The following is a 14,908-nucleotide window of genomic DNA, read 5'->3' on the forward strand; positions in this document are numbered from 1 at the left end:
AATAAACATAAATTTGGATAAGGCTATTTGATGTGACAGTGAGGCAGCCAAAAGGACCTAACTGAAAAAGAAAACTAAGTTTAGGGGAAAAGGCCAATATAAAATTAAGTTTTGGAGGAATGAAACAAAGATGAAATAGAGAATGATGGGAAGTCTGGAGAAAACAGTCAAAAGGAGAGTTAAGGACCAAGCAGAAGGACAATATAAGAGGAAATTGAGGTGAAAAGAAATGTTAAAGATAAAAAGGTCAAACCTGTGACTATGACCTGAGACATTCTAGAAAAGAGTAATGAGGCACAACCTGCACTTCTCCTTGGTAAAAGTTGTTTTCATAGTTTAAAAAGCTACCATATGGGCTTCCCTGGTGGCGCAGTGGTTGAGAGTCTGCCTGCCGATGCAGGGGACATGGGTTCGTGACCCGGTCCGGAGGGATCCCGCATGCCGCGGAGCGGCTGGGCCCGTGAGCCATGGCCGCTGGGCCTGTGCGTCCAGAGCCTGTGCTCCACGGCCAGAGAGGCCACAACAGTGAGAGGCCCGCGTACCGCAAAAAAAAAAAAAAAAAAAGCTACCATATAACTGTGACTTACTCAGAAATGGACACATCAGTAGGTCAGAATATAAAGTTGAGAAATAAATTTAAAAAATTTTTATATTATTAAAATAGCCATTAAATTAGTGGGGAAGAATGGATTGCGGTTTATTTTTTTTAATCTTCAGTCTGAGTGATTTAAAACAAACTCATAAGAAAGCCAAAATATTATGTCGTGGAAGCCAAAGGACTGATATTTGAAATGGCTCACACAGGTTTTTAATAAAAGCTACATGAGGAGGTCACAAGAGGCATAAGTGATGTTACAATAGCAGGCCAGAAAGAACTTAGGTTTTAGTTTTTCTTAAGAAAGTTTCTCTAATCAGGTAGAACAAAAGGGAAGAAAATAGACAACATGATTTAAGATATGAAGCAATGTGACAATGAGTGGACACCTGGCCAAATAATCAGGTTAGTGAGTACTCCTATTTCACTCAACTGCCTGTTCTCCCTAGTCTATACATATGAATGGTGAAAACCAGATTATAAACCAGACATTCTTACAGGCAGGAAGGTCAGGCTTGATATAAAATATTCACTGTGTTAGGCAAAAACACATGCCACTTGACCAGTTAAACAAAAAATACACATGCACACATAAAAACTGAAGTGCACACATTTGCCACGTTTACCCCTGATTTCTAGAACATATGTGATAAGCACTTAAGAAGCACCTGAAGAATGACAGGAAAACAAAATGGTCCAAATATACATGAGGAAAACACTGACCTAATGACTGAAAAGCACAGCCACCATCATCATCAGGTAGTGATAGGTACAAAAAGTAGGCCTGACAGTCTTACAGAAACAACACTCCAGGAAATACTGAGAAAAATATTTATAAGCAATAGCAGAAAAGCTATGTTAGCCTACAAAAGGTACCATATTTAAAATCGCCATTGTTAGCAACACAAAATAAAATTAAGACAGACTGCAAGCTGTATATTCCACACCTTCGTAATTTTTTAAAAATCAGGTAATGGGAAACACCTATAGAAAAAGTTACTTAGAATAAGTATAGGTGCTTCCAAGTATTTCCACTCACTTAGTGCTCAACAAGCATGAATTGAGCTAGTTCTCTGCAGTTGTCAGGGGAGTACAACAAGGACCTACTGTATGGCACAGGGAACTATAGTCAGTATCTTTTAATAACCTATAATGGAAAAGACTCTGAAAAAGAGTATATATATATATATATATATATATATATACACACACACACACACACACACACACACACACACACATATATATGCATAACTGAATCACTTTGCTGTGTATACCTGGAACTAACACAACATTGTAAATCAACTATACTTCAATAGAAGGTTGTTCGGAAAAAAAAGAAAATGGGCATACTACTTATACTACTTTTAGGAGAGCAATGCATATTGTTTTAATGATAAAAGTGAAAGGATGCAGAAAATTGTAAATAAAAGTTACCCAGATCTAATTCCCCAATAACAACCACTGCTCTAACTCTGAAAAAAAAAAAAGGGAAGTACAAAATCAAAGAAGATGTGCCCACCTCATAGGGTCTATTGCTTAATTTCTACCAAGAGATGCTCTGGTTTCTGGCAAATTTTTTGCATGAATGCTCTTCCTAATATTTTCTAATAAACAAGAGATCCAGAAACAAATGAAAAGACTGGGAAAGAGAGGGAGAGAAAGAAGTATATACGTGCAGCAAATCCAGAAAATAGGAAAACAGGCACTAACTTTCACAATTCACAACACCCTTACTTTTCTAATTGGTTGATTTGTAAGCCATTATGTACTTCTCTGTTTCTACAATTTCTCTGCTTGAGAATCTGATATAAAAAACTTAAGAAAATACTGATCAAAATTAAGCTGAGTATATCTGTCACAGCTCACTTTGCCCAAGATCCAGAATTTACATTTATGAATTTACTTGCCAAGCACAAGAAGTTGCGAATCATTTTCTCTGAGTGTCACTTTTTCCCCTATGTAGACACATCACACATTTGAAATTTAGTCACACACAGAAGGACAGTCTCAAAGAGCTTTTTTCCCTAATGGGAAAATTGTTACAGATAACTTAGTAGCAAACAATGCATTATTTAGCAAGCTTCAAAGAATCACAAATTAATTTCACATGAGAAAACGAGTTGAATTTGTATGGGGAAATATGAAATAATACAAGATGATGTATGGTGATTCATTCTTAAATAAAAAATTAGTTAAATGGAAAATTAAAAAAGATGGAGGCTCTCAATGAATCAATTAATAGGCTAAAAGCATTTGCTCATCAGATTATCTGACTCGTATGACTTTCGTGGGGAATATCTAATAAGAGAGTAAAAATAAGATTTGTTTTAAAAACCACTCACATAATAATTGGGGAAACTGATCATATACCTCTGAGTATTATAGACACCCATCTTTAGAGAGTATACGAGGGACAGATGACCAATGAGTCATCTCCTCATTTCTTCCTCACTTCATTCCAGCCATACCCTTTCTTTGAGTTTGCAGTCCATGCTCTCTGTCTGGAATGTTTTTCCTCCCAGTATTTACCTCACTGGCTCGTAGCGGATCTATCAGGAGCCTTCTCTGGCCACCACACTCCACCCAAACCCCACCTAAGTTGTTATCTTTCATAAAATCCAAAACTTTTCTTTCATAGCATTTATCACAAAATTTAATAACACATCTGCATGTTTACTGTCTTTGTCCCTCAATAGACTGTAAGCTCATGAAGGCAGGAATCATATCTGTTTTGCTCGCCATTTAAATCTGGGCGTTCCTACTAGAAAAGGGTACCAACAACCCAAAAGAAAAGCAAACAAAAGATATGAAGCAGATATTTCAGAAATAACTAGCTCCTGAAAATGAAAAGAAGTTTAATATCACTCATGAGGAAATGCAAATTAAAACTTCAGTGAGATCAAAAAGTTGTGTAACATGTGATGTCAAGGATATTTACAAATAGGTATTGTTACTTAAGGCTGGCAATAACTATCAAATTTTAAAATGCATATATACTTTTATCTATGCTCATTAAAATGAAGTCAGAAAATACACAAAAATAAATAAAAGCACTGTACAGTCAGCCCTACATATCCACAGGTTCTGCATCCACAAATTCAATCAACTTCTGAAGGAAAATTTTAAAAAGAAAAATATTTCCAGAAAGGTTCAAAAAGCAAAACTTGAATTTACCACACACTAGCAACTATGTACATAGCATTGACATTGTATTTACAACTAGTTACATAACATTTACATTGTATTAAATATTATAAGTAATCTCAAGATGATTTCAAGTACACAGGAGAATGTGCGTAGGTTAAATGCGAATACTACTCAATTTTATATAAGGATTTGGGTACCTGGGGCAGGTTCTGCAAGCAACCCCCTGAGGATTATCAACGGATGACTATATACACTAAAGATAAAGATACACTTTATGCATTCACAAAAGACCAGAAACAAAACTACAGGGTCATTAATCAGGAGAAGTTACATAAATTAAGGCCCACTTGCAAGAGGGAAGAGATATGGGAACATATGCATATGTATAACTGATTCACTTTGTTATAAAGCAGAAACTAACACACCATTGTAAAGCAATTATACCCCAATAAAGATGTTAAAAAAAAAAATTATGGCCCACTCATAACAAACACTTTTATATAGTTTTTAAAAAGAAAGGTTCCTGAAAGGTTCTCCAAGATATATTAAGTTTAAAAACCATGGTACAAAACCCATTAGGGACTATTATCCAAAAAAAAAAAAAAAAAAAAAGAAAAGAAAAACAGGAAACCGGTGTTGATAAGGAACGTGGAGAAACTGGAAAGCTCAGGTACTACTGGTGGCAATGTGAAATGGTGCAGCTGTTGTGGAAAACAGTATGGGACTTCTGTGAAATATTAAACATAGAACTGCTATATGATCCAGCAATTCCACTTCTGGGTATATACACAAGAGAACTGAAAGCAAGGACTCAAACTGATATTTGTACACTCATATTCATAGCAGCATTTTTACAATAGCCAAAAGGTAAAAACAATCCAAACGTCCATTGATGAATGAATGAAAAAACAAAACATGGTATATTCATGCAATGGAATATTATTCAGTCCTAGAAAGGAAGGAAATTGACACATGCTTCCACATGGATGAACCTTGAAGACATTATGTTAGGTGAAATAAGCCAGACACACAAAAAGACAAATATTGTATGATTCTACTTATATGGGGTACCTAGCATAGTCAAATTTATAGAGACAGAAGGCAGAATGGTAGTTGCCAGGGCAGAGGGGAAGGGGAATTATTAACAGGTATAGCATTTCAGTTTGGGATGATGAAAAAGTTCTGGAGATGGTTATGGTTGCAAGACAATGTGAATATATGTAATGCCGCTGAATGTCACACATAAAATCATTAAAATGGTAAATTTTAAGTTATGTACATTTTACCACAATAAAAAAAAAGATGCACTCAAAAAAAAAAGCACAATGTGCATGTCATGCTATCATTTGTATAATATGTATGTGTCTTTGCACATATGTACATGCACATATTTTTCCTGTGTATCTCTTAATTAGATAAGCATCTGGTCAAAGTAGCTGCCTCCTGTGAGAAGAGTTAGATGCCAAGAAGACAGGAGTAGTCACACCTTACCTTTCATTGTATACCCTTTATATATTCAGGCTTATATTAAAATATGAATTAAATAAAATTTTTTTCTGAACTATAAATGTTATACTACCCTGATTTCTTCTAAGCACTAAAAACAAACAAAACTATAGCATAAAATAGTCACAAAATTTTATTTAAGAATATTTCTTATATTAGATGATTGAATTAATAGTTTGTTAAGTTTTAATAATTAGATATACTTTAAATATTTCACTGTATAGTAAATATTACTTCATTTTCTCACTTTTCTAAAACAAACTGTTCATTCAAATAAACCAGAAAATATATGAGGTTGAAAAATAAAATTTAAAAATCCACTCAATATCTTGCTATAAACGCATAAAGGGTTATGGTAGGCATAGTTTTTAATCAATTTATTTCACTTAGTACTATATACCATGAACATCTTTCCATCTTAATAAACAGACATATATCATTATGTTTATGGATGTACTGTATTTCTAAAGTATTTATAATTGAGATATAACAACACATAATATACATGTGTTCAGTTTGATGTATTTTGACAACTGTTTATACCCGTTACTACCCAAAACAACTGATATTTGTACACTGAAGACAAAGGCTATTCCCATCAACTCAGAGAGCCTTCTGCCCCTTTCCAATCAATTCCTACCTTACTCCCCCGCCAACAAAAAAGACATTCTTACTTAGTGATTTATATCACAATAGATTAGTTTACTTACTCTCAGACTTCATAAAATGGAGTCATACAATACTCTTTGGTGTCAGGATTCTTTTGCTAATGTATTTGTTAGATTCATTCATACTTCTGTGTATTTCAGTAACTCATTATTTTTCATTGCTGAGTGGTACTCCATTGTTTAAATATGGCACAAAATTTTAATCCAATATCTTATTGATGGACATTTGAACTGTTTCCTGTTCACCAAAACACTGGTGAATATATTTTTACTTTTCTTGGATAAATTCCTAGGAAGGAGCTCCCAGGTCACATGACGTATATTTAACTTTGGAGAGAATTCCAGTTGCGGCATATTCTTTTCAAGCCTTGGTGTTGTCAGTCTTTTTGATTTTAGCCATTCTAAGGTGTTTGGGATAGTATCTTGTAGTAGTTTTAATCTGCATCTCCCTGACGACCACATATTACTCAGCCCCTGCATGCACACCCTCCCCTGCACTGTTGCAGCCTAATAAACTTCTTTCAGGTGTTTGAACATGCCATGTTCTTGCTAATCCCTGGCCCATAATCACAATTCTCCTCTCATAACCTGGAATTCCTTCCTCACCCTCTGCCACCCTCTTTATACCTGGCTAGTTCTAACAGCCTTTCAAGTTTCAGCTTGAATACCACCTGCTTCAGGAAGCTTTCCAAGACCCACTTCTTGCTTCCATAGAAGAAAATGCTTTATTCTGATACTGTGTTAATTATATTGTCTTCCTTGCTCTGCCCTGAGAGTGGGGATCAGGTAAGTCTCACTCACTTCCTGTATCCCTGGAGTCTAGCACAGTCAATATTTGTTAAATAGATGACGGAGAAAATACAGGAAGGCTTTGGAGATGAGGTAATATTTCAGCTGAGTATTGAAGAATAAATAGGATTGAGATTATCCAATGTACAAAAGGAAAAATATATTCTCAGCTAAACTCATGGGCAAGTTCCTAAAAAGCAGGAAATAACCTGTGACTGAGGACACCCACGTGGCTCAGCATGGCTAAGGGGGGGTGTGAGGCAGGAAGTGATCTGAGGTAAGGGTGGACAAGCAGGGAGGAATCAGAGGACAAAAGCAAGGATGTGCCAGGCAAAGGAGGTTGGGCTGTACCTTTTGACAATGAATTGTCACTGAAGCATTTGAAAGCCAAGAAGAGACATGGGCAGACTCATATATTAGAAACCTAATTCTGTGGGTGAAATGGAGGACACCTGGAAGTGGCAAAGCTGGAAACAGGAAGACCAGTTGGAGGTTTTCGTTAAAGCAGGAAACAAGCGTAAGGGGGATAGAGCGGGGGCGGGGGGTGACTGTGCAGAGATACTAAAAAGGCAGAGCTGACAGGTTTGTGGGGACTGACTGGAAGACATGAACAGCAGACCGAAAGGCAGAGCACACAGTGGGCAGGAGCACTGGTTCTGGGGTAAGCCTTCCTGGTTCTGGTCCTCAGTCCACACTTAATTGCTGGGGGACCTTAGGCGCATTCCTTACCACCTCTGCATTGGTTTCCTCAGCAGTAGAATGAGAATAATGAAGGATCTTAACACATAGGGATGTTACAGGATGGGCTGAATGAATACATCTAAGTGTTTAGAACAAGCCTCCTACGTTGCGTACAGAGTAAGCATTCAATAGTGTTAGCTGTTACTGTTACCCTTAACTAGGGAAGAAGAACGAAATTGAGGTTGGAGCTTTAGATCTGGAAGCAGCCCACACACCTGGAAATTAAAACAACAGTGTGACAGGGCATGCAAAATGAGGAGAACCAAAACGGTGCTACCCCACAGAAGAGAACTGGGATATTTAGGAAAGAGCAGAGGAGGGAGTCAGAGGGATGATGACAAAGGGATGTTCAGCAATGCAGGACTAGAACCAGGAGAAAGAGCTCTGGCTCACAGAAGACAAAAAAAAAAAAAAAAAAAAAAGGAAAGAATTTTAAGGAGAATGGAGTGAGTGGTCAGTGTCAATGCTGCAAAGAAATTCTCCCAGAGGACTGAAGAAGTATCCAACAGACAGAGCGGCTGAGAAGTCCTCATGGCTTTTGCCTATAGCTGATGTAAATGAGAGGTGAAAGCAAAGCAAAGACACCTCAATCCAGATGAATGGGGATGGGATACATACTTTCTAAAATAAATGTACACCACTGCTTCAACTAGTAGAATCAAAGTTATTTTAGACACTGGTTTGATTCCTTTGAGAGACTGCTTTGATTCCTTTGATGAAATGCTATGTATCTTTAGGCTCTAAACTAAATCCAGATCTGCAATTTACCCTGAACGTCACAAGACACACTGTAACTTCTCACTGCTCCGCAAATTTTACAGCAGGCTTTGGTTAAATAGCACAAAATCTGACCTGTATAAAATGTATAATAAATTAGCTAGTATAAGAACTTTAAAGGTATTTTTTTTTCTAGTGAACTCATAATGCAGAATGCATGTAAGTTTGCAAAATGTAAGTTTGGATTTGTATTATTTGTATTACTTAAGAAAGTAATCTCAAACTTTTCTCTGATTTCAATAAGCAGAGATAGTTATAAGGACAGGGTAGAAGGTTCACTTAACTATAAACCTAGGAAAAAAGAAGTAAGAGAATGGTAGATTAGATAAAGACTTTGCGGTCTCAGCAAAGCAATGAAATCCAGCAATGCAGTGAAGACACAATATCTAATGGTACCCTTCCCCATTCACACATTTGGAGCCTTATGTTATACTAAAAGGTCCACACAGAGAAGCTGGTCAAGATTCTGGCAAACACATAAACTGTTCTAGGTTCCAACAGCCCAGTGCGCTTCTCAATTGAACACTGGTCTCAACAGCAGAAGCAGATGCAATGTAAAAACTCTTTCAATGTCTCAGAGCCCAGAGAGGAAAAATGAATATGTAATATGCTGGGTGTTAGTCAAAGGAAACGCTAAGGCTAATGTTTCAGCTGTTTGACTCTGAATAGGGTTCACATTTTGATGTATTATAAACGTCATGCAGTACTTAACTGCATTTAGCCAAAAAGTATTCAAATAGAAAGCCTAAAAAGTAAAAAGAATGTTAGCATACCAGTCATTTTCAAAATAAAACAAGCGTAGATGGAAAATGTGCTGATTATAACAAGGTAGTTTCTTTTAAATCCACTGGATATGTGTTACAAGTAGGAACCATGACTATACTTGATTAAATTACTCTGAGTCACACAAAATAAAAAAGCTAGATGTTGTTTGCATGGATCTCCCTTTAGTTAACCAGATTTTCATTTTTGAAAGCTGATAGAGCTGAATATTGCTGCCACAGGGGGGAAGAATCAAACAAGTCATTGCTAGCATAGATTATGAGGATCACTTGAGTTATGTTTCTGTTAAGTTCCCACAATCAACTGATATTCTTCAGGGACAATAAAAGCTTACACAGAACTCTGCTACAATTAACAGGTTCTTCTCTTCAACAGGTAGCTTGCAAATTTAGGTACAGATATTTAATCCACAGACTCATCTTCAAAAACAAGCCATTGCATAAGCATTACAGTAGTAGTCAAAAAATTCTATCATTAATGCCACTTAGTACAAGCTCAGAATTTTAAATAATGGGAGCAAACCTATGTATCTATTAAGTTTTTCTGTTTGTTTGTTTTGTTTTTTCTGGAACCCAGCTCTCCAACAAAGGATTTGAGGAGAAATATATCAGCTAGCTTTCTTGGTCGCAAGCAACACTGACTGACTGAACAGGAAATGTATTGGAGGACAGTCCTGGGTACACAGAACTGAGAACAGGCTAAAAGTCCAGGCTTAACAAAGGACTGGAAAAAAATGAGAGGCCATGCTACAGGCATGACAGGGTCCGTGACACAGGACAGGAAGAATCTTGCGGATGCACCAGTGCTGTGAGGGCTGACCTGCAACCTTCCCTCCATTCTGCTTCCCTTCTTTCCATCTCTTTACCCTCGCTTCACTCTAAAGGCTCAAAACCCTGGGAAATAATATATTGATTAGCTGAGCTCATCATCACTGACCTATGTGACCTGGGGCAGGACAATGAAGGATCTGACTTCCGTGTTTGGAGACCATTTCCTAAAAGGAAATCAGGTGAAATGGATGGGAAACAAAGTGTTTGGTTAGAAAAGGAAGGGCTTTGAGTCGAGTTACACTCTCTGTTTTGAAACAAATTCCAGGTGTGGATACATGTTACTGCTCGTGGATGAATTAAAAAAAAGGAAAATGCTTGGACTTACAGACAACAATATAAAGAACCCAGAACTAAAGGGTAATTAGAAAGCATAGTTAAAACCAAGCATTTGAAGCCAGAAAAGAACAGGCTCCACACCATCGAGAAGAATGTGAGGTGGGAAAGAAAACAAAAAGTCTTGAGAAAAACCTCACATAATGCAGTAAATATAACCAAAAAATTAAAATTAAAATGCATATGCCAAAGAGAGACCAGAGACTTAACAATTAGATAACTGAATTCTAAAACAAATGAAATAAAACCAGTAATTAATTAGTAAGAGCAAAAAAATATAAGCTGAAAAATATTCTGAATTGATAGATGGAAAATTTAGTAAGTTATACATACCCAGATATATGGCAAAAGTTTGGAATTTTAGGGATCAATGGCACTGGTTCTCAAAAATCTAAAGAATAAAAATTGTGCAGTCCATATTCTCTGACCACAAGACATTAAAACCACCTTTTAACACCTAAAGTATAACTGAGAAAAAAATAGGAATTTGAAAATTTTCCTAACATACTCAAGTCAAAGAGAAAAAAATACATACAGAATATTTAGGAAAAAAATAACATAAAAATGTGAAAGCTAATAAGAGCAGTAAAAAGGCAAACACAGAAGGAGATATGCTCCTTGTTAAAATAAATCAACTGGCCCATTTAGCATTAGTAAAAAACAGGTAGAAGGAATTAAATAAAAGCAGAAAAGTCAAGAGTAAATACCAGTAAAATATAAATATAATAGTTTTTTGGGGGTACAAAAACCAACAGAAATAGTAAAAGCTTTAGCTGATCTAATTAAGATGAAGAAAAAAATCAGATTCCCCCAAATAATAAGAAAACAAACAAAAACAAGCAGACAAAATAACTACAGATGCAATAAAATCTTAAAATCTGAACAATCTGAGTAAAACACTATAAAATTATAAGAAACTATGAAGTATTATTTGTACTCAAGGAGCAATATAAGACCTAGACAGACAAAAAAAAAATCTGTTTTAATCTCTAAGCTTAGTAAAAGAAAAAATATGTATAGACAAACACCAATTCTGCAGGGTTTCACAGGGCAGTTCTTAATTTTTGAAACACTGCAAACCAGTAGGTAACTCGATTTAAATGAAGGATTTGTGTGTGTGTGTGTGTATGTTAACCTAAATTGGCTGCTAACATTTCAACTTAAAAAGTCAAGACATTTTATGTAACATTTTGGAATTCCAGCTTGTCAAGAATAACTGGAAGAATATCCTGACAACTCTGGTTCCCGTGGCCACACATGGCAGGAGTGGAAGAAGGGGTAGTCCCTTTGGGTGTGGCAGTTACTCCTGGTACATTCAGGATCCTCAGACTCTACAGCCTTCAGTTATGGCACCTTCCTGGCCACTCTTATAAGCATTTTAAGCATGCTCTCGGTGAGGGGGGGAAATGTCTGATAGATAATAATGGAACACCAATTCTCTCTAAATTACCTTTAAACGTTTATGTCAATATCTATCAAAATCCCCCCCCTTTTTTTTTTGATAGGGTAGGAAGAATTTAGCAAGTTAATTCTAAAGCTCTCTGGGAAAATTAAGTGGTCACTCATTAAAAGAACTTTTCAATAAAGAGAAACAAGAGGAGATTTAAACTGTCTGTTATTGAAACACATAAGGCCGCAACAATTACAGTTAAACAGAAAAGTCCATGAAAGAGGTCAGAAAGCCCAGAAATCAATGCATATTGAAATACAATAAAGATGGCACTTCAAGTCAGTAGAAAAGAATGGACTATGTAAGTCTTAGGGAAGCACAGCACAACGTGCAAGGGAACAAACAGCCTGTGGGGCTGGACAGGCTGGACTGGATGGTAACTAGTGCAGCATGTGCAGCTGGGTGACCCTGGATGACAAGTGTCCTTATCTGTAAAATCAAGATAGTCATTATATCTACTTCACAGGATTGTTGCGAGGATTATCAGTTATCATTTGCAAGGTACTTAAAACAGGAAGTAATACAGTAAGCACTGTATATGTGATGTTAAATAAGTAAAAGAAAGCAATTGATGCTAAGACAATCCTTAAAGTCCTGGGAGCAGGGAGGAGGGAGACATGGGGAGCAAAACCTCCCATCACACCACATTAAAAAAATAAACTGGAGGATTTATAAAAGTGAACAATAAAAAACTAAATTGGGGAAAAAAGACTATCTCATCTCTTGGATTGGGGAAGACTTTTTAAATATGACAGCATATTAAATATGACAGCGAAGTCAATCAAGAAAACAGATTAATACATTTGACTACATAAATATTTTAAAAGTCTTTATATCAAACACTAAGAATTAAGAAGAAATATAAAGCTTCAGGAAAAATAAAGGTTGGTATGTATATAATAAATATTCTTACAAATCAGTAAGAAAAAGTACATGATCAAGCAATTCAAAAAAAGCTCTGCCTGTATATATGAGAAAGCATGGAACACTATCACTAATCAAAAATTCACATTTTTCACCACTTAAATGGTCAAACTTTTAGAAAAAATTATATTGTTGCCTAATATGCAGAGAAATTTGTACCTTTCTATATGGAAGACTGAAGAATACACTGAAACCCACCCTTCTAGGGGTCACTTTGATTATATGCTTCAAAAAATCTTTAAAATATTAAGCCCCTTTGACCTAGTAATTCCATTTCTAGGACAAAGATGGAACATAAGGATTTCAATGGAAAAGTTTCAAGTCACTTTTTCAGAGATGAACCAGATCAAGGAAAAACAGAATGCGAAGAAATATTTTAACTTTCAGATATAAAGCTAAGAATTTTCACGTTCTAAAAATTCAACACCTGTTTCACTGTATAATTAATGTTTAATATTACCAAATTTAAAAAAAAAAGTTTTAAAAAACAAACCTTTTAACAGCATCCTTCTTCTGAATATCTATAGTTTCCCACCACTTTGAAAGGTAAGAGATCTCAGACCACATAAATTTCCTCCGTGGGTCTTCTTTCAACTTGATGACCATGTTATTAAAAATATACTGAGTCTTCTCTCGAAAGTAGTCATCAAAAGTCTTCAACCAACCTAAATTAAGACACAAATATACCACAAAGGTCTGATTCATATGTCTGATTTAAACTGTCACATTCCATTGCATCACCCTTGCATAACCTCACGTTTCATTCATATAAAGACATATTTAAAAATTTAGCAAACGTTTTCAGTTAATGAAATTCCACTTAAATGGATGTGAGACTCAAAAAGCCACTAATAGGGCTTCCCTGGTGGCGCAGTGGTTGAGAGTCCGCCTGCTGATGCAGGGGACACGGGTTCGTGCCCCGGTCCGGGAAGATCCCACATGCCGCAGAGCGGCTGGGCCTGTGAGCCGTGGCCGCTGAGCCTGCGCGTCCGGAGCCTGTGCTCCGCAATGGGAGAGGCCACAACAGTGAGAGGCCCGCGTACCGCAAAAAAAAAAAAAAAAAAAAGCCACTAATATTGAAATGATAAAAATACTCTGAAAACTGTACAAATTCAGATATCAATGAGAAAAATGAAAAAGCCAAAAAGCGTTTCATATGTAATTATAATATCTAATTCAACTATTTATAATTTATCTCTAATTTAAGGAATTTTATATATATATATATATATATTTTTTTTTTTTGGTGGTACGCGGGCCTCTCACTGTTGTGGCCTCTCCCATTGCGGAGCACAGGCTCCGGACGTGCAGGCTCAGCGGCCATGGCTCAGGGGCCCAGCCGCTCTGCGGCATGTGGGATCTTCCCGGACGGGGGCACAAACCCGCGTGCCTTGCATCGGCAGGCGGACTCTCAACCACTGCGCCACCAGGGAAGCCCAATTTAAGGAATTTTTTAAATTAAAAAAATCTGAACAGTGTTGACAAGCTGACAGTAATATTCTCATAATATGGAATCAAAATTTTATCCTCTCTCATACCACATCTAAAATTTCCTATCCATTAAGTAACCTAAACTAAGAAAAAGAAAATCACAAGTACAAACTCTACTGAAAAGCCAGCAGCAGAGCAATAATCAAACAACAAATATGTACACATCTATGTAAAGTTGTTTTCAAAAAAGAATTGATGTTGACAACTTAGTTCTTTGACTTTTCCTACTGCATCTCAAAGATCCTGGAGACTTTATCTAAAGACATTTGCAATTCAACTATAAAGAAATATTTTTAACAAGACCTATAGCTCCAAATACAGCCCCATCCAGCAGAGTAATAAAGCAACGTGATGAGTGGCTGAAGCAAAACATACACAGCCACCAATTCCACCTACTGGTGGGACACAAAATATACCCTGCTGAGCATAATCTCTTACCTATGAAATCTAAAAGGAAGGGGACTTTCTATAGAGACAGGCTTAACCACTGTGCTATTGTTACCAAGCCTCAAGCATATGGGAGGTCTAAGATACAAGGGATACAACTGGCTATTTCTTTTGTCTGTCTACAATTAAGTGAATATTCAATGCATACTGTATTTGCTGGCAGAAAATAACAAAAACCTACGAGGGCTGAGCCGGCAATATACTATTCTGACAATGCAAATATGAGCCTCTAAAGGTCACTGCCAGTGTGACTATATTTCTCCCTTTTGCTTTAAGTGAACTCTATTCATTCTACGGTTATTTACTGAGCACCTACAAAGTGATGGGTATGAAGCTATGAGCCAAATAGGAATATAGTGTAAAATATTCTTTATAGGACTTTCTTGATCTGGAGTACTTTTAAGCTGGTTTGTCACCAAAGAAT

The 14,908-nt window shown here is 36.5% G+C and overlaps 1 protein-coding gene across 1 annotated transcript in view; it reads right to left on the reverse strand.

Moving 5' to 3' along the window:
* MAN2A1 (mannosidase alpha class 2A member 1) overlaps window positions 1-14,908 on the reverse strand; it is a 167,685-nt gene that overhangs the window by 100,984 nt on the left and 51,793 nt on the right. The window contains exon 4 of the mRNA XM_004267441.4: window positions 13,040-13,211. Coding sequence (XP_004267489.1) covers window positions 13,040-13,211 — 172 coding nt within the window. The remainder of the gene's footprint in view (window positions 1-13,039; window positions 13,212-14,908) is intronic.

The sequence above is a fragment of the Orcinus orca genome, chromosome 3 (assembly GCF_937001465.1).
Source record: "Orcinus orca chromosome 3, mOrcOrc1.1, whole genome shotgun sequence".
NCBI classification, from domain to species: Eukaryota; Metazoa; Chordata; class Mammalia; order Artiodactyla; family Delphinidae; genus Orcinus; species Orcinus orca.